Source organism: Uloborus diversus, chromosome 7 (genome assembly GCF_026930045.1).
Source record: "Uloborus diversus isolate 005 chromosome 7, Udiv.v.3.1, whole genome shotgun sequence".
Classification (NCBI taxonomy): domain Eukaryota; kingdom Metazoa; phylum Arthropoda; class Arachnida; order Araneae; family Uloboridae; genus Uloborus; species Uloborus diversus.
The window spans coordinates 88126134-88146834 of NC_072737.1; the positions used below are offsets into that span (position 1 = coordinate 88126134).

General features: G+C 31.7%; 1 protein-coding gene across 1 annotated transcript; it reads left to right on the forward strand.

The window, feature by feature from the left end:
- The first annotated feature begins 743 nt into the window (after positions 1-743).
- LOC129226406 (uncharacterized) lies at positions 744-19906 on the forward strand. The gene is made up of 7 exons (XM_054861006.1): positions 744-834; positions 9270-9445; positions 10527-10641; positions 10758-10880; positions 17110-17213; positions 18577-18867; positions 19739-19906. Exons 1-7 carry the CDS (start codon positions 760-762, stop codon positions 19851-19853), a joined length of 999 nt encoding a protein of 332 aa, XP_054716981.1. The 5' UTR covers positions 744-759; the 3' UTR covers positions 19854-19906.
- Positions 19907-20701: the final 795 nt, after the last annotated feature.

Below are 20701 nucleotides of genomic sequence, written 5' to 3' on the forward strand. Positions count from 1 at the left end.
CACTTGATTTGCTTATGCTTTACGGGCCTAGAAAATTTATAACTATTCTGTGTAAAACCGATGCAAGCAATTAGTAGTCTCAGGTGATCTGCTCTTAAAATTCTCAAAAAATGCAAAACTTCATATGTCGCCCATTTTGACCGCAAGAGGCGCTGAACCCAATCCTTTGTACCCACCAATCAATGGCAACATTTCAAAGTTCGTTAATTTTTGATTGTACGTCACCCATTTTGACCGCGAGAAGCGCTAAACCCAATCCTGTATATCCACCAATCAATGACAACGTTTCAAAGTTTGTTTGTTTTTGATTGGACAGGGATTGGACATTTTTATTGTGAAAATAGAAAATAGGGATTGCCTGCAGCGCCCTCCTTGTTGCCATGAATTTCAGTGATTGTCACGGCCTATTAGCATAAGCAAATCAAGTGTGGCCATGTTTCATTTCACTGTTTTTCGGGCGAACAATCGCCCCCCCCCCCTGTATCTGCCACTGGCGGTGGGTGGCACCATCAACTCCATAAACCCCAGGTGGCACCTGTGCTAGGAACACCACTGTTTGATCACTTGTTTACTCTGTTTCATCACGTTTGTGTATTTTTACAAGCGTACATTTTATGAACTGAAATATTTTCATTTTGAGATGCATTTCAGTTATTTATATTTATATTTCTTTTGGCACCATTGGATTTGATAGCTGGAAGAAGGCAATTTATACAAAATAGCCTGAAAGAGAGCCTTATAAGGTTGCGTGCCTCAGCCATGGGTGTCCCCAAAACTTCAACATCTAAAATACGACCAAAGAATTCAGGATACTTTCTGCCACACAATCTTCAGGTATTTTTGTATTTTAAAAATGCTTACAGGGTTGCTGTTGAGTTATCAAAGCTAATTCTATAGAAATATGTATCCTTGCAGACTTGAATCCTTTCAAAAGATTTGAACATTATAGCTGAATTAAATGTTATAAATTGTTTTTTTTTTTTCAATTTGAAAATAATATTGTTTGTTTCAAATTTATCATTTATTGTCAATTTTGTGCATCGTATGGGACACATGAACTTCAATTTTTTGGGTCTTGCTTCTCAATTTTACAGCATTTTTTTCTCCGCTCCAACCCTGGATTACTTTGTGAATAGTTTCCATGTCTTGTATTGTTTCAAAAAAAAAAAAAAAAAAGAATTATGTGTATCTCAAATAAATAAGAGCTATACAGTAGAAACGTTTTCTAATCTTGGGAATAGAGGTTTTGCATTTTATAGGTAATTTCCCCAGTCTCATTTTAACCTTTTTTTTAAAATTAACCTCATTAACATGATCAATGATATTTGGAACATAATATATTGACTCATGAAAATAGTTTAAAAATTCAAATGGTTTTGCAGCACAAATTTTGCAGGTTATTAATATTCATTTTTATTCAAATATAAATATTACATACCAGGTCCACATGTGCAGATTTTCAAAAAGGGGTTTTTAATCTTACCTGTGGGGGGGGGATTCAATCCCACACAACCTTTGGTTTTACGACAAATTATCGATCTCAGTATGGCGTTTATGCACCTGTAAGTACTGCTGTACCCCCTGTATCGTAGCTACACGTGCTATTTTCAGAAACTTTGCAATTCATTCCACAACTCAAAAAAGTTCATAAAAACGTCCTTTATTTTACTTAAAACATTAAAAGCAACTAAAACTTTTGTAAATAATACTAAAGAAATTAAAGTTAATTATATGATTTCAAGATTCAAGAGATAACGTTCAAACAAGGCTAAATAAACTAAGTACAAGAACTCAGAAGAAACAAAATAACAAGCCAGTCAATTTAAACAGACATGCAATATATATCGGTGTCCCAACTGTGCCACCTACAGTTAAACTTAAAGTTACAAAGCTTGAACATCCTCCCCCCGGATGAATATCATTCTTAATATTCCAAAAAACTGAAACCTAAAATTTCAATATTTTAAAGCAATAATTCCTTTAACTGCTAACTTAAAATTAAGCAAATTAAACATTCATATCAAAATAATCACAGTTAAATCTATATTTCAAAGCAATCTACTAGATTAGCCTGTAAAACTAATAATCATAATAAATTCATATACAATAATCCGAAGTTTTTTTTTTCTTTTCAAGTTTCAATATTATCAATAGGTAATTTGCACAATTTTGTAATTGGACGTTTCATTTCACCATTTAATGTCTTTACTGAAACAACACGAACTTTCGCATCTGCTCCAGGAAAAAGTTTAATGATGCGACCTAATGTCCAAGTCAATGGTGGTTGATGATCCTCTTTTATCAACACTAAGTCATGAATATGAAGATTCTCACAGGGATTTCTCCACTTGCCCCGTTGTTGTAACTGACATAAATACTCACTTGACCAACGTTTCCAAAATCCCTGTAATATTTGCTGCCTTAACAACCACCTTTGCAGAAGGGTTACTTTTTTCGAAGTCAAGTCCCGTTCTAGTACTGCTGTCAAAGGTGCCCCAATAAGAAAATGTCCCGGTGTGAGGGCGCCCAACTCATTAGGATCATTAGAAATTGGGGTAATCGGTCTTGAATTTAAACACCCTTCAACTTGAGTGATCAGCGTGAGGAATTCCTCATAGGTGAGGATTTGACAACCGATCATCCGGCGTAAGTGATATTTCATGGACTTAACGGCCACTTCTCAAAGTCCTCCATGATGTGGTGCTGATGGGGGGTTGAAATTCTACTTTATATTTTCCGCCAAAATCAAATTACAGAATTCAGGATTTAAATTTAGAATAGAGATTTCTTTCTTCAGAATTCTATCAGCGCCAACAAAATTGGTACTGCAGTCCGTACTTATTTCTTCGGGTTTTCCCCTTCTTGCTGTTAATCTTTTTAAAGTTGCAATAAACAATTCACGGACAGATCTCCCACTAATTCCAAGTGTACAGCTTTAGTAGCGAAGCAAATAAAAATGCAAACATAACATTTAGTTGGTCTAACTCCTCTTCCTTTTTTCATTCTCACAAGGAATGGTCCAGTGAAATCAGCTCCAGTTCTAGAAAAAATTCTACTTGGAATAATTCTGTTGGTAGGTAGATCACCCATTAGTTGCGATTGCGTTTTTGCCCTGAATCGACAAAATTTCACACATTTCCAAACGCATTTTTAAATTTCAACTCTAGCATTGATGATCCAAAATTGTTGTCTTAATACGAATAACAGCAATTGAACTCTGCCATGAAGATGTTTTTCGTGATAATACTTGATTATCAAATTAGTGATAAAATTTCCTTTCGGTAGAAGAATAGGATATTTTTGTGATTCAGCTATTTCTGCATTTCTCAATCTTCCCCCGACTCGTAGTATTCCATTTTTATCTATGAATGTATTTAGTGAACTAATTTTGCTATTAGAAGTAATTGGTTTTCCTTGTTTTAAGCATTTTATTTCTTCAGAAAATGCTTCTTCCTGAATATTTCTTATAATTACTTCCGATGCCCTTTTCAATTCTTCGCACGTCAAATAATCACGTTTTATGACAGAAACTGATTTCAATTTCAAGTTAGTGAAAAACCATAGGCACCATGTGGTCACTCGCAAAAGCTTCGACCATGAAGAAAATTTGGTCAAGAGGTTAAATTTTTCTTGTCCAGAATGAACTAGATTTATTGCTGTACAATTTCTGACAATCTTTCGTTCAACTTCTAGATCAATTTCACTTTCTTTAAGTTGAAGTTTGGGCCATAATTCTTCGTTTTCTGATAACCAAGCAGGACCGTGTAACCATTTTCTGTTACCAATTAACTCTTCAGCTTTGCAGCCCCTGGAAATAAAATCTGCTGCATTGCTCTTGCTATTACAAAATTGCCAAGCTTGAGGACTTGTTAAATCTTGAATTTCAACAGTTCTATTCGAAACAAACGGTTTCCACTTTGAAGCAGATCCTTTAATCCAGCACAAAGTAATTGTACTGTCAGTCCAAAAGAAAATAGTGTGAACACTAAATAAATTCTCAAGATATTTTCCTAGGAGTGCTGCAATTACAGCACCCATCAATTCAAGTCTTGGAAGAGTTATTTTTTTCAGAGGCGCTACTCTCGATTTTGACATAAAACTTGTTTCAATCACATTATTTTTAGAAATAAATCTAAAATAGGCTACTGCCCCGTACGTCTTTGGGGTAGCATCAGCAAAAATATGCAACTGTAGTGTTTCTTTCACTACTTCGGAAGAATGTGTAAAATAATATCTTGGGATTGAAAAATGTCTTAATACATTTAGCTCAGAACACCATTCAGACCACTTCTTCCTAATTTCTGCATTGAACGTTTCGTCCCAATCAAGTCCCATTTCCCCCAGTTCTTGTACAATACACTTAATTCGAATTAGGAAAGGAGAAATAAATCCAGCAGGATCAAAGCATTTAGCTGCTGTCTGTAACATAACTCTTTTGCTACATTTTAAGGGCTTTTGTAACATGTCTAACAGAGGCATTAGTTCCAGTCCTAAAACATCACTATCCATATCAGCGCAAAATCCTATTTTCGTTTTCTGAAATTTTAATATGACATCTAAAATGTTTGGATTTAATATCGGTCCTAAATCGAGACATTCATTAAGCGAGTTACAATTAGTTGATTTTGACGAGGCATCATAAACAATCCTAACCTTTGTCGTTGATTTTTCTTTTCTTACTATAGGTCTTTGCGGCATATAATAACTTTTAGTATCACGCGTTTCACTTTTACATGATTCAATTACACTGTCTCTTAACTGTTCTAGCATAATAGCATTGTAATTTTCCAGCAACCATTCGTTTTTATATAATTTAGGTTTTAAATTTTCGAAACGGTATTCTGCAATCTTAAAGTTATTGCTTAACGGAAGTTCATGGGGTTTCCACAAAAGTTTCGTTTTATACCTACCATCGACAAATTTTAGGTTATCTTCGAAATCTTTCACGATAGCCAAATCTGAATTATTTGCCTCGTTAGCTATTATACCTAGCGATTCCAAACTCCAAAATATCTTTATTTCATTGTTTAATTCTGCATCAGCTGTGCTCATAAAATGCACTCCCGCTGTTGAGTTAAAGTTTTCCGATTCCAATGGACCCTGAACAGTATGTCCGAATATAGTTTCACTAATAAACAACCCACCCGGTAACTGTTTAACTTCACCCCTCATAGTTTGCCAAGCATAATCAGAGCCTAACAGGATTTCTATTTCATCTTTCCTTTTAGGATCACACAATTTATACCCTTGTGAGAAAAGGAGTCTGTAAAGGTCGCGAGGAGCTTGTTTCATTTTTGCGCAAATGATAACATCTGTAACTAGAGCTTCAATTTTCAGGGAACTAGAATTAAATATGCTGCGTAACTCCACTGACACAACATCATAAATAATTTCTTGGGGTTTAGGCTGACCAAAAGAATAGATCATTAGTTTTTTTTTTCCTAATTAGTTTTAATTTTAAAGAGTTTACAAGTTTTCTCGTTAAAAATGTCCTTTCACTTCCAGGGTCAATAAAACAATTTACTAGCTCCTTACCATTATTTGCTGGTATAGCAACAATGCAAGTCTGCAAAAGTGTCGCTTTAAATTCCTTAGATGTTTCAGATTGCGTTAGAGATACAAGAGCATTTGTATTAGAATTATTACTAGAAGTTGGACTTAATTTGCAAAACAATTTGTTATGACTAAATTCATTACAAAAGTTACATTTATCAATTTTACTTCTGCATTCAGCAGAAAGATGGGTCTTACGAAAACATTTATAGCAACGACCTTCTTTCTTAAGTATTTGTCTTTTAACATTATCTGCTAGAACGTCACAATCATTAGAAAAATGATTATTATGAGATTTACAAAATATACAAAACAATTTGTCTGCTAGTACATTTTGAGATGTATTTAAAATGATTGTTGAAATGTTTCCCTTCCCATATCGTGGGTTCTGTTTTGACTATTATTAGGTTTAGCCCTAGAGTCACTGCATACTTTACTGGAACTACAAGAGTTATAAACAGCCGACATTACTTCACGACACTTAATTTCATTTCTCAAAAAATTAAGCAATTCATAAAGGTCCTTACCGCTTTCGGGTTTACACTTACGATGAAAATCCAACATCATATCTTGAGGTAGTAATTTCATAAGAATTGGATTCAATAAATGACCGTATGAACCAGATGTGACTCCAAGATTTTGCAAACTTCTAATGTTAACTTTGCACTGGTCGTGCGATTCCCGTAGACCGCTTAAGTTTGAAGAATTTTTAACGGGTTGAAGGTTTAATAGATTATTCATGTGAGTGTTTATAATAAGATCGGTTTTACCGAAAAGCTGCTTCAAAAGCTCAAGACACGACTTGTAATTTTCTTCAGAAAGTTGAAATCCTTTCACAACATCGTACGCTTGTCCAGTTGACAGTGATTTCAAGCAGGAAAATTTTTCAATTTTACTCAGCGATTTGTTTTGATGAATTGATGTTGAAAACTATTAAAGAATTCTAACCATGTACTAGGATCACCAGAAAATTTATCAATTTGTAATTTAGGCAATTTCATGTTAGAAGCACCTGTTTCAGAAACAGTCGAATTCAACAAAGCACTTTCCTTGCAACTATTGTCCTTATTTAACTTCTTAATCCGCTGTTTAATTTTAAACTTGGCGGACAAAATTTGCTCGGAGTATTTTCCACAAGTTTCAAGTTTGTTTTCAAAGCCCTCGGCTTCAGTCCATTGCTTTTCAATTTCCGAATTTAATGTTTTCAACAAGTCTTCTTTTTCAAGAAAATGTTCATTAAGTTCCAAAAGTTCTTCCATATCAGTTTCTTCAATATCACTAGTTAAAGCAGTCTCTAATTTTGCAAGTAATTTAGTGCAACTTGCACGCACATATTGTCGCTTAGCTTTCAATTTGTCAACTGATTCCATTCTCAAAAGATTTGTTTTCAGTAAGAATATATTTCAACAGCTTACCTTCGCTGTACAGGTTTTTCTTGCATCAATATCACGTCCGCGTTCACCAAAAACATGTATTGTAGCTACATGTGCTATTTTCAGAAAATTTGCAATTCATTCCACAACTCAAAAAAGTTCATAAAAACGTCCTTTATTTTACTTAAAACATTAAAAGCAACTAAAACTTTTGTAAATAATACTAAAGAAATTAAAGTTAATTATATGATTTCAAGATTCAAGAGATAATGTTCAAACAAGGCTAAATAAACTAAGTACAAGAACTCAGAAGAAACAAAATAACAAGCCAGACAATTTAAACAGACATGCAATATATATCGGTGTCCCAACTGCGCCACCTACAGTTAAACTTAAAGTTACAAAGCTTGAACACCCCCCTTCCCCTAGAAAGATAATTCTGGCTGCACAAGTGACCAAAGTATTCCTTCATTTTATAGGTTCACTTTAATCAAACGTTGTTTGTTTCTTTTTAATTAAATCTGTTTACTATGCAGTTTATTGCAACAAGTATTAAAAACTCTTTTCAAATTCTTTTATTATGTAGAATGTGTATTAGATTTTATGTTCTGAAATAATGCTCAATACTCGTAAAGTAAACAATAACAAGCTTATTGTAGATGCAAATCTTAATACAGTGAAACCTGTGTAAGTTGACCACTTGCGGTGCAGTACTTTGGTAGTCAACTTAGACAGGTGGTCAACTTATAAAGAGGGTAATGATTTTTTTTTTCGTCATTTCTTGCTCCATGTATTCATTTTTTGATTGATTGACACTTACTCTTTCTGTTCAACTCTTTTTCATTGTTTAGCATTACTTTGAAACTATTATTTAAAATGTTATTCAAATATTTTTAGAGATTATTTTCCCAGAATGACGTATGATATGTCATGCAAATTTAAAATTTCAGTAAATTGATCCAAAAAAAAAAATCTTATTATTTATGAAAAGTTACTCATTTGATATTAATAGTTCCTAAAAATTCATAGCTTCTCAAAAATTACAAATTTTTCTCATATACATTTATACTCCATGATAATCTACTTTTCAACAAAATAACTCCTTATTGAAGTTGGCGCACTTATTAGACACTAGTTTTAGAAATTCCATATGTGTCAGCTAATTTTCTCTGGCTTTCTCCCTTTTCAATTAATTTTAATTTTTTATACTTTTTATTGATCTCAAGTTCAACTAACTTTCTTTTTGAAGCCGTTTTATGTAAAACTATAACACAAAGAGCAACAAGTTAGACTCTCATAGTTCAAAAAAGCAGTTGAAAATGAAAATGTGTGTGTGTGTGTCCTATCTCTTAATCATTTGCACCAGAAATACTTCAATGCAAGTAACTTTACTCTTTAGCACAATTCCATTGTTGCCACAAAATATTGCAACTGTAAAAAAATACTTTGTACTTTTCTATTGACACATGTTTTCATTGAACAGAGAGTACAAAGGGCAATCTCAAATAGATCAACAAAAGAAAAACAAGTTTGAGAAATAAAAGGGTTCTTAGTAGTTTTCCCATGTGGTTAAACTCAAAAGGAGGTTTAGTTATGCTGCTGTTTCATTTAGTTAGTAAAATGCTGTTCTGGTATCAAAAATATTCTTGGAAAGCTATAAAAAAATAATAATAAAATAAAATAATTTGCTAAGTAAAATTTTAAAAACTAAACCAAGTGGTCAACTTACAAAGGGTTTTTTACAGTACTCCAAACCAAATTTGGTGTTCATTAGTGGTCAAGATAGACAGGTGGTCAAGATAGAGAGGTGGTCAAGTTAGAGAGGTTTTCCTTCATTATATAAGATAGGACTAATTCCGTTCCTGACAAAAGCGGTCAACATAGACAGGTGGTCAACTTACATAGGTGGTCAACTTTACAGGTTTTACTGTATATAAAAATCTTCTGTGCGGACATTTGTCACCATAAGGCTTTTAAACGGCTGGACCCATTTTGATCAAATTTTTTGTTTGTTATTAAGTATTGGTAAGCATGGTTTTGAAGCCTGATCAATCAAATCGGAAACCTTTTTCTTAATAAATTAATTAATTTAAACATTTTATGTTTCTATCCCCCAAATGATTAATATTTATTTTAACTTATTGTTGAGCAAGAATGGAAATAAATATTTAACCCGTTTCCAAAGGACAATAAGAAAGCCAGCTCTGCTTTTTGTAATGAAATTTCCTACTGTGATATGTAAATTGAGAATAGATAAAACGTAGAGAGAGAGAGAAGCCTTCATTTCTTGAAAGCAACGATTTTTGGTCCCGTGATGTATTTAAAAACATATTTATTTTCTAGGTACAAAGAGCAGCTGCCAGGAGATCATATTTATTGTCTCTAAACAAGCCTAGGCTAAACAAATTAGTTGAAAAAAATAAAAAAAGTTCTACTACAATTCATACAAAATTGCCCAGTTTTTCTACTACTTCAGGAAACATACAACCAAAAGGTTATCAGAAGAAAAAGGTACAAAAGTAAGTTCTATTATAGTTAAAACTTAAATAAAAAGGGTTTTAGGTTAACATAACTTTCGACTCAAAAGCTTTTGCTTCATGAGGAGTAACAAATGCGAAATGATTAACTGTTTTTTGTCATTTAATTTAGTTATGTATCAATTACTTTTGAAACTGATTAAACTCATGTAAAATGCCAAGAAAAAATGAGGGGCAGGATGTTCTAATATTGTGATGTCTCTCAAATGCAACATTTAAGCAAACTTATTGGGCTGTCTTGTAGAAGTCTCTCCCACTTCCTATAGATAAAGGCACAAAAAACTTGCCCATTAGTAGTTCTATGCTTGTTTTAATGCACTTTACCCACGAAATGGCAGTGATCCATCTGCTTTTATAAGATGTCTTTTTCAAATGGAAAATAGAATTTTTAAGCTGCAAAAGTCCACGTGTTAATAGGCAGTAGGGAACCGTAATTTCATCTGCTACTAGATTCTCAGTGATGTCTTAATAACCCCCAATATCGTCTTGTGAATACATTCCATTTAATTTCATTTTTTGATCTTGCGTACTTTCTTTCTGACAAAATAACCTGGTAAATATTTATGTTATTTATTCAATTTGTTATTAATTCTGTTAGCAAAAGAAATAAGGGGCAGGGCAGGAAGTCAGGAGAATATCATATATAAATAAATTAAAATGTCACCTTGGAAAAGATTTGCTGTGTATAGTATATTTCTGGTTTTCCTCCAAATTGCTTTGCACTCATTAATAAAATATATGAAAGTCCAGATTTCTTCAGTTCATCCACTATTATTTTCTACTTTTGTTTTTCATATTTAAGACAGTATTCATCATGATATTGTTTTAATGAATGAAAGAAATGAATAAGTGACAAAAATAGCAGAAAGTAATTTTTTGGTGATTAAATTTGAGACAGTATTCGTCATGATGCTTGTTTTAATGTGTGAATAAGTGACAAAAAATGCAGATGTAATTTCTTTTGGTGATGTTAAGTATCATAACATGTTAATTTAAAAAAAATGAAAATGCCAAATCTAAATGCATTTTCTAATGTGTACATTTCCTATTTCTAACTATTCAGAAAACAAGGTGCTGTTAAATTTAGGAAAAAATTAGATGTATCTACTCAAGTAGACCTCCTGGAAAATCCTGCAAATGGTGAAGCAAACTTGAATGAGCAAGCATCTGAATATAAAGTAAGGACCTCACATAATCCTTAATGTATATATGTAAACATGCCCAGGTCCATCTTCTTTAGCAGTTATTTTTAGAAACATTTGATCTAACTTGTATTTTTTGCTTAACATTGTAGGATGAAAACATTGAATGTGCTGTGGATGGAATATTAAGTGATTTGCTTGGTGAAACTGTTTTATCTTTAAATGCTATCAAGCAAAGAAAATCAAAGCAAACTCTTAGTAAGACAGTTGGTGAGGTAAGAATGTTATGTGTTCTGATTGATGAAAAAATCTTTGAAAATATGCTTAAAAGTATCAACTTTCTGCATTCAAAAGGGGCTCCTTTTGTCTGAAATGTGTTTGCATTAAAAAAAAGAGGATTTTGCTTCATTTTTATTGTTTTTACCATCAATAATGTTTTCCCAAATGCATTAGCATGTAAGGTAGAATAGAAGAAATTTTATAAAATCTCTCTAAAGCAACCATCTCTGGTTTTTTGGTAAAGAATTATTTGTTAAATAAGGGACATGGCTGCTTAATAAGTACTAAAAACGTGATTGTAGTTCGTTTTTGGTAACATTAGGGGCTAGCAGTTTTTCGAAATTGAAGTTATAAAAACGCAATTTTAACCGACCTTCAGTGATGTTTGAGGAAGGAGTTCTCAGAAGCTCTCCCCCGGTCATGTTTCAGAATGTAAGCCCTAAAAAGGAAACTTAAACCTATTTTTAATGATGTTTTGGTGAAGGGGAGGGGCAGGCGGGGACAGTTCATCGGAAAACTTTTGAACTTGTATCTTTGAAAGGGCAGTTTTAGACGATCTTTGATAATGTTATTGGGATAAGAGGTTGAAATTGAAATTCCAGAAACTCAATTGTGGAAGAATTTCGATAATATTGTTAAAGAAACGAATTCAGTACTTTCTCCTGACATTGTTTTGAAATTGAAGCTCAATAAAACAAAAATTTAAGAATGCATTTAATTATGGGGAGGGAGCGTTCTTCTAAAAGATTTTCGAAATTAAAGTCCTAAATACGCATAATTACCAAAAATCAGTCACACACAGATAGATTGATATTTACCAGAAATGGTCAAAGTGATTCATCTTTTAAGCACACAAATGTGGAAACTCGACAATTTTCATGAATAGAAATCTTTCTTCTATGTATTAGATATGGAAAAAAGTAAAAATGATTTATGAAAAATTGTCAGGGGCGTAGCTAAGGGGGGGGGTTTTGGGGACAAAACCCCCCCCGAAAAGTTAGTCGCAAAAAAAAAGAGAAAAAGAAGAGAGAAGAGAAAGAAAAAAAAAAGGAAGAAAAGGAAAAAAATCCAAGCGATTATACATACATATATATATATATATATATATATATATATATATATATATATATATATATATATATATATATATATATATATATATATAAAAGAAGTAACCCCCCCCCGAAAGTCGGATCTAGCTACGCCACTGAAAATTGTTAAGGTATTAAAAGATCAAACTGCTCTATTTTTTTCATTTTTGAGGGTTTGGTAAAAATCATCTAATGGTAAATTGAAAGAACTGTCATTTTAAAAGTGATAAAATCCTTTGGGGGTAGATTAAAATGGAGAATTCTAAATAAACTCAAGTTTTTTGTAAAAAAAATATATTAATATTGGCCAGTCAAGGGATAAAAAATATGTTATGTTTAAACTTTAAAATTGTTTTTTCCTATTGTTAAGGAATCCATGAAAAGCTGGAGCATAGTGGTCAAAATTCTAACAAAAAAAAAAAAAAAAAAGATTGAGATTAAAAAAATATTTTATTTTATTCACTTTTGACCCTCCCCCCCCCCCCTTTTTTTGGCTTTCAAGCGTATTTAACGTACATAACTGTACTAGTTCCAGAAAAATCATGATAAATTCAAATGAAATCAGGCTGTCTGAACCTTTTCTGCAACAGATATTCTGACCCATTCCGTCTACGAGGTGGTCTTCATTGAAAGAGACCCTTTCCACTAAGTTTTGGAAGGTGTAAGGAGTATGTCAAAAAAGCATTATTCATGCATCTTACTATTCCTAGTTGAATAAATTTAAATATTTTTCTTTCCACCAAAAATGTCATTAACGCCCCCCCCCCCAAATTTTGATGGCGCAACTGGTGCCCTAATCCCCCCCCCCTTGTGGGCAACCCTGTAAGACTGTCATTTCAGGAGAATGAAGAAATGAAAAAACAGTCAACAATGAACGCTACCTACTGGAGTTTAGTGTTAACTTCCTGGATGTAGGGTTAAAGTTTCAAATATCACCTAACAGGCAATTGCTTTGTTCAAATGTAGAAGAGTAGAAGCAATTTTCACCCGTCCTGCCCTGACAGGTGACTTTCTAGTATCATAATAAAGTTAGGAGACTGATGGAGTGTTCTAAGAAATGGGATGTGGAACCATTTCACAAAAAACAAATTGCTCTCGATCTTCATCTCATCCAAAATACCTAAAGTAGACCTAAAAATTCAAATTTTTAGTTAGTTCCCCTCTTCCATTTAACATGTTTAGTTTAGTAGCCACTTTTTAATCATCAATAGCCAATTTGCCCAGGACCTTGTTTTTTACAGAAGCAAAAAGATCGCCACTCCACAAGGTAAGATGCAGAAGAAAATGTTGGCATATTAGGCTAAACTGCAATTTTGTTAATTTGCATTTATTTTTCTCCAAAGGTGCATTTAAACCTTTAGTTCCTGCCCGCAGATCAGTGCTATCTAATTCTTGAGCGGGTGTGGTTAGTAGAGTGAAATGAATTATAGCTTTTGTTATTTCTGACAGGGTTGTTTGGTTTAAACCATGGTTTAAACCAATTGGTTTTTTTTAAAAAACCATGCGGTTTTTTTTAAATGTTTTTTTTTTTTAAAAAAAGCCAAAAAAAAAAAAAAAAAAAAATCCATTTTACAGGTTTACATTAATTTTCCCACACATATTGAAAAATGTAAAATTCCATTTATGCTAAGTTCCTAGCTAAGTTGCAGAGATAAATGCTAAAATTGCAAAGTTGCTTCTTCAAAATGTATTACAAGCTTTAATCGAAAAAAAAATATTAATATATTTTTTATTTCATGTATGTGCCATAAAGCAGATTTCAGTCAACTTCCATCGTTATGCTTAATTTGCATGATTAGTTAAGATTTACTAAGGATTGAGTCTTTTATTGTAGATGCAATTCACACATTATAGTGCTCACTTCTGTTGCAGGGGTGTGACATTTTTGCCCATTTATTTGCACTTTCCTGGAATTTTAACTTTGACTTGTAAGGTAATCAACAGTCTAACTTAATTGTTTGCACCTAAAAATTAAGATTTGTTCTGCAGATGAACACAAATAATATTTTTTGAATCAAATTTAAAAAAAAAGTTTATACTTCATATTATGATACATAATAGTTCCTTATATTATAATGTGGGAAGATTAAAAGATAAATTTTTAAATTCCCAGAAAAAAATGCAAATGTATGTGTAAAAATTGATTGAGAAATATATAAATCTTCACATATAAACTACACTCTCCATTGGTGTTTTTTTTTTTTTTTTTGGATTCTGTGTGCTCAAAAGATTTTGATTGGCTATACACCTATGCTACTTTATGACTATTGGGTGCAGATAATTCTTAGTTTCCTCCCCCCCCCTTTTGTGCATTGGAATTGGGATTTTGGTATTTGCTTTGCCTTAACTAACCTGTGCAGTTTACAAAAGTTACTTACTCATATTGTTTTAAAAAGAATGTCTAATTCTGGTAGAAAAAAAGACCTAATCTGGCTTTCATTTGATGAAATCAAAAATGAAGCTAGAAAAGGATTAAGAGCTAAGTGTAAAAACTGTGGTTGTGAGATGGAAGGGCAAGTTAAAAGGATGAAAGATCATATATAAAAATCAGCATTATGTAAGATCAGAAAGAAAAAATATGAAAATTGTTCTTTTGAAAAGATTATGCTTAAAAATATAACTTTTACCTTTATTCGATAATTATTCATATTATGTTGGTTTTATAAAGTTTTTTTCTTGGATCTTCATTATATTTTATTTTAACTCGCATCACAACCACTTTTTGAAGTATTTCGTATCATAAAGGGTCTATATATACATGCATACTAATATGTTAATCAAGTCAAACATTTCAATCAATATTTCCTCGCAGAAAGCTATTTTAATTATTTAATTTAGTTACAAGATTTTGTTCTTATCTCTTTAATTAAGCAAGAAATTAGGTATAATGTGACTATTGAATAACTGTTAATTACATGGAACCTTAATTACCTTCCCAAAATTGTTTTTCTCGCAAATAGTATTTAAACCAAAAAAAACCGGTTTTAACCAAAAAAACCTGGTTTAAACCAAAAAAGCTGTTTTTTTTTGGATTTTTTTGAAAAAAAAAAACGGTTTTTTTACCAACCCTGATTTCTAATCCTCAGAGCCAGTGACGTAAGCCCAAAAATTCTGTTTATTAGTGCATTGTATGTAGAAGCCTATCCCGCATCGAGTCACGTGAATGTAATTCTTAAAAAAAATCCTTTTCAATTTTTTAGCAGAGTTAAAAGAGCGCGCGTCCCATCCTTTGCACGCGCCAGAAAAAAGTTTTTCCTCTCAATAAAAATTTTCATAATGTGGCTTACGTTCTTCTAGCTCTGAGCTACAGATTTGTTAGGGACATGTGAGAACTTTGAATCATTTTTACATCATAAACTAAGCATGAAAAATTAGGAATTACTTCTTTTGAAAAAAAAAAAAATCAATGCAGTAATAATTAACTTGGGCAGGCTGAGTTTTTAAAAAGTAGCCAGCTAAGTATTTTATTTAGTCGCCAGAGTTAGACGTTTAGTTTCCAGGTGGCAAATGATTATTTTCAGATCTATCTCAAGGACAATAGTCTGCTTAGCAAGGTGAACTCATTATTGACACAAAGATATTTTACAAGAAGAAAGTGCAGTAGTTTTAAAAGGATAGCTAATTTTGAGTGGCCATTTTAATGAAAGGAAAGCTATGGAGAGAAATTCTGCTCCATCAAATTTGGTCGTTTGGAGAGGTGGTCAGTTGGAGAATGTTCACTGTCTAGTACTAATTGCATGAAAATTTATAAAACTGTTTTGACGCAAAGAAAACTAAATTTTCAGTTAAGGAGTTTTTTTTCAAACAACCACTGTAGTTCTAGATATAATAATAGAAATAATAAAATAGTTAATATCTCAAATGACCTTTATAATTGAAGTTGATTTTAAAATGTAGGTCAGTTTTCACATTTTTGTGACCGTGCTAAAAAGCAGGGTTGGCAAAAACCCGGGTTTTTTTAAAAAAGCCCATGGACCCAGGGTTTTTTTAAATAAAACCCAAAAAAAAACCCAACTAAAGTTGGGTTTTTTAAAAGAAATGTGGGTTTTTCTGTCTTTTTTTTAAGGGAAAATGTGGGGTACTTGTAGCACATTGTAGCGTAAGTATATGGACAAAGTGCAAAAATTATCTTTGGGTAAAAATCTGGAAAACTAGTTAAAATTCAGCGTTTTCTGAAGAAAAGTATAAAAGATGAAAAAACCCAAGAATGTTAAAGTTTCAGATTTTTTAATTTTCATTATTACCAACAGTTAGGCAAAGTTACTTCTCGAGTGATAAAATCTATTGTTCGTTTTTTTAATTGCTACATTTTTTTTTTTGCATTTTATTTTATAGTATTTCATTTTGTTATGCAAAACTACTGTAGAAACTCAATTAGTTTAAAACCCTTTTTACTGAATTCCCGCTTAATCAAGACATTTCTTTGAATTTTATGTTGCCTGTTTTTCTATTTATGTGTACAGGGCAAGAAATATTAAACTTTTTTTGTAAAATAATGAAAATACTGTACCTGTTCTGTTTTCTGTCGACCGTTTGAAAAATCTTTTTTTCTAAAAAATCTACCTTGTGTTTATTCGAGATTTGTGACGTGTTGGTTAGTAGAAAATAATTTACATCAAAGCCTTTTAACTAGATTAGTTTCCTCTGTACAATCTACAAATATTGAGAAAATCAGACGTGACAGGACTTAGTCAAGATAATTTGAGTTATTTATTGACCAGTTAAAGAAAAAAGTTAAATACATTTATTTAAAATCTTTGAAGTATATATTTTTAATGCCATTAAGAGTTTAAAAATACTATTAAAGCTCAAAATTCATTTTTTATGTTCATTGTCTGTGGTGAAGAACAAATAAAAAAGTTTAAATTGTGAAAGTATTTAAATTAATTTTTTTAAAACTTCTCACAAAATTGAAAAAACCCAAAAGTGGGCTAAATAATGGGTTTTTTTAAACGGGTTTTTTCAAAAAAACCCATTGGGTCCAACCCAATTGGGTCCAATGCGACCAACCCTGCTAAAAAGATGTTATGTCTTTATCTAAAAGAAATAATACAGATGCAATTACTGCTTATAAATTTTATTAAACGTTTTTTTCTACACATGGAAAGTTTAGTTACATTGAAATTCATTTCAGAAAGAAAATACACTTCAAAAGTATAGTTCAGGTGCAGATGAAATTCCAGCACAGCATTTTCGTTCTGATTTCAACGAGACTGTTTTTAAAAATGAGGATAAAAGGTATTTTTTCACATTATTTGTAAAAATGTTTTTTTTTTTTTTTTTTTGTAGCTTTAAGCTTGCTAGTTTCATTTATAGCATGTTAAACCAAGTTCAACTTTGTTATGTACCAAATCATTTTTTTAACATGTTCACAAATTAAGTAGTGGTAACAGTGCAGTAGTTGAACAACAGTATTTGGAAGAACTGACCTTTCCATAAGTTATACAATGCCATAGTTAATGGATTTTATTACTCCAAAAAATGTTGATTAACATTACTCAGCCCACTTGAACTTTAAAAGTAGACATTTATTTTTAAAAAAAAAATGGTTTGATACAAATTTGCATTAAATCTACAGTACTTGTGTAATATCTAACCAAATACTTCAGGGAACAGCCCCCCCCCCCCCTCCAACTACTGCACTCATTGGTAGAAAGAATATCTCGCTTCAGAGTCGTGAAAAAAGCTCCACAAAGACCTGTCATATGACAATGAAGGCCCCCTTGCCGTGGTGGTTTGCTGTTTACACTGTGATAGAAACGAGGGACTCGGGGGGTTAGGTGGTTTGCTAGGAATTGCTTGCAAATTTTTCATTCATATTTTCATTTTAAAAAATTCAGTCATTTTAGGTTTTATTTACATTTATTGTGTTCATTAGCTGCAACAGTAGTGTTTGTTTTCAAGTTTTTCTGTAAAAATGGTTATATGAATACAATATTCTTTATTTTCTTAATTTCTCAACCATTATGGTCTATTTTGTGTAGGAATTTATTCATGTGTGATTTCTGATATGTTATCCTTGAAAAACCAACAGAATTTTGGAATACTCATTTAAGATTAATAAGGTTGAAAGTTTTTCACTCAAGAGTTTTGAAACGAAGTCAGCAATGTGACATGATGTCAGACTTAATATTTAATCAAACAAATGCTTTATTTTAAGACTGTAGCAGATACTTCTATAATTTTTAAACTATTAACAGGTTTTTTAGGTACTAATGATATAAAAGTAGCAGAGAACACAAAATAAAAACTTATGGCTTCCTGTTCTGCACCTTTTTTTTTAAATGTACTTTTAAATTTTCAATTAACCTGTTGTCATTTTCATGCTTATGTCAATTTTTGCTCCTGTAAATCCATTAACCAATGTATTATTGATCGTTTATTAACTTAAAATAATTTAAATATACTAAAAAAATTCTAAGTGTATATGGTTAAAAATTGTAAGATTTTCAATTACTGGTAGTTGTTTTTGTTTGCTCAAAACTTGAAATCTTATGCTGTTTCTTCAAACGAAAAATGTGTTTCAAATGAGTTCCAGATTAGTGTTTGTTTTGTCTTTGTTGTTGCAAATAGAATAAAATGTTTTACATAATTCTTTTAGAGATATTGGAGAAAAAGGGGAACATTTGCTACCTGATTTAAAAAATGAGCTTAGAAATCCAATTGGCAATGATGATCAAGTCAGCCAAAAACTGTCTGAAGAAAAACAACAAGGTTTACTCTCTCATAAATATTCCAGTGAAGCACAAAAACAAACTGTGCCAAAGACACTTCGAATTAGCATTGATTCCTCAAGAAGGATTGCTAAATACAGAAAGGAATTTTGGAACTATTTGAAAGCAACATCTTGGGTAGCAAATGAAAACTTCAATCCTTGGGTTCTTGCTGATATGTAAGTTATAAATTAAGTATTGAGTTATTTTTTTAACTTTTTTAAACGTTTAACATACATTGTGTCAGCCTGTTAAGACACCTGTTTGGAGAGTGTTTTGGTTACGCGGTGGACTCGGTAGAGAGGCATGTCGTTTTGCTCTATTCATTGCTAATCTGGAAACTTACTAACTGTCCATAATGAAATACCATCATATCCTTTTCCTCAACCTTTTTAATATCCAAAACAATTATCTATTATATTCAGTTTTGCACAGTTGTTTTATTTCATGAGTTAAATAAGAAATCAACAACTGTTCTTTTTTTATCCAAGCATACTTTTTTAACAGACTTCAAAAATTTAAAAAAAAAAAAGTGATTATCTCCTAGCAATTCACAAAAAAAAAAAAAAAAACTTCAATTTTTAAAATTTTGAATCTGTGAAATTAGTAAGTTTAAATTCTACTTTCCATACTTCAGGAAAAAAAGAAACAAGCAGATTTGTCATTCCTTTTTTAAATTCTATTTTATGTTGCTGTATTCAGGATAGGAATTTAATTATATTTTATGGACTTTTTGATCAAATACTTTTAGTAAAACAAGTTGTACTGATTAGTTAATCCTGAATAAGGCCACAGATCCCTTACGAATAAGTTTAATTACTTATCATCTGCTAAAATTTGTATTATTATTTGTTTCATGCTGCAAATATAACTATATTTGTATTTTAAGGCATATACTTATATTTTTTAAATAACTAAAACATTAATCACCTAGTGTTTAAATAAGCTTAGTTTGAACAAAAGAGAAATGTTGTAGTGGGGTTGTTATCTTTGTTATAATCAAAATATGTTTTCCCCTGCCCCTGTTTAAAAAAAATTTTTTTTACGTAGGATAGCTGAAGCCATTCTTGAAGATTGTATCACAGATGTGTGTCAAGACCTAGGTGATTTACCATCTGTTTTTATAGATGAGCTTTGTAAACAAGAATTTGCGCAGCATATGTGAGTAAAAACATGCCAAACACTATAATAACTGGAGCTTCATATATTTTTTGTAATTTTGACATTGTAATAAAATTTATATTTTTATTCACACAGTATCACTCGTACGAAACACTAAAATCCCTTCACTCCTCTAAATATTCTGTGCAAGCAAAAAAAAAAAAAAAAAATTAAAAACTGCAATTTAGGTGTTTCTTTGAAAGTTTAATTGAACACCATTAAGAAAACTTCCACATACTGATACAATTTGTTAATGATCTTATATTTGTTTATTATTCTTTTGAGTTTCCACAACAAGAACCTAAATGTACCTTATGTCTACATCTAAGACCTATTCAGTCGATAAAAATACATGTGATACCTTTATTTTTGAATTTTATGCAATCATTATAATTAGTTGTATGTACCATAAAATCTTGTTTGAATACAGATACAACTTCAATTGAAAGTAAAACGACTAAAATTAGAACTGAAATGGACAGCTGTGGTGATTTTGCATTATTATTGTCAAAATACTGTAGTATAATATCCTGAGCAGGTGTATGCACAGAAATTTTGGGGCTAGTCACAAATGACTTACAGGCCCGCCCTCCATATTGTTTACCCCTATGTCGATACATATATTTCACCCCTTATTTAAAAAATTTCAGGCTCCGGCCCGGTCCGGTCCAACAGGTGTCTCTCCCCCCCCCCCCCCGTGAACGCCCCTGATCCTGAGTGTAATGAAAGAATTTGATCAGTGAAAGTCAAGAAAGTTTTCCATGTTTCTACAGGAGACTTGCGATGTTGTATCAATAAAATATGAGTACAGAACATATTTGCGATGAAAATAAGTAAACTACTACAGAGTAT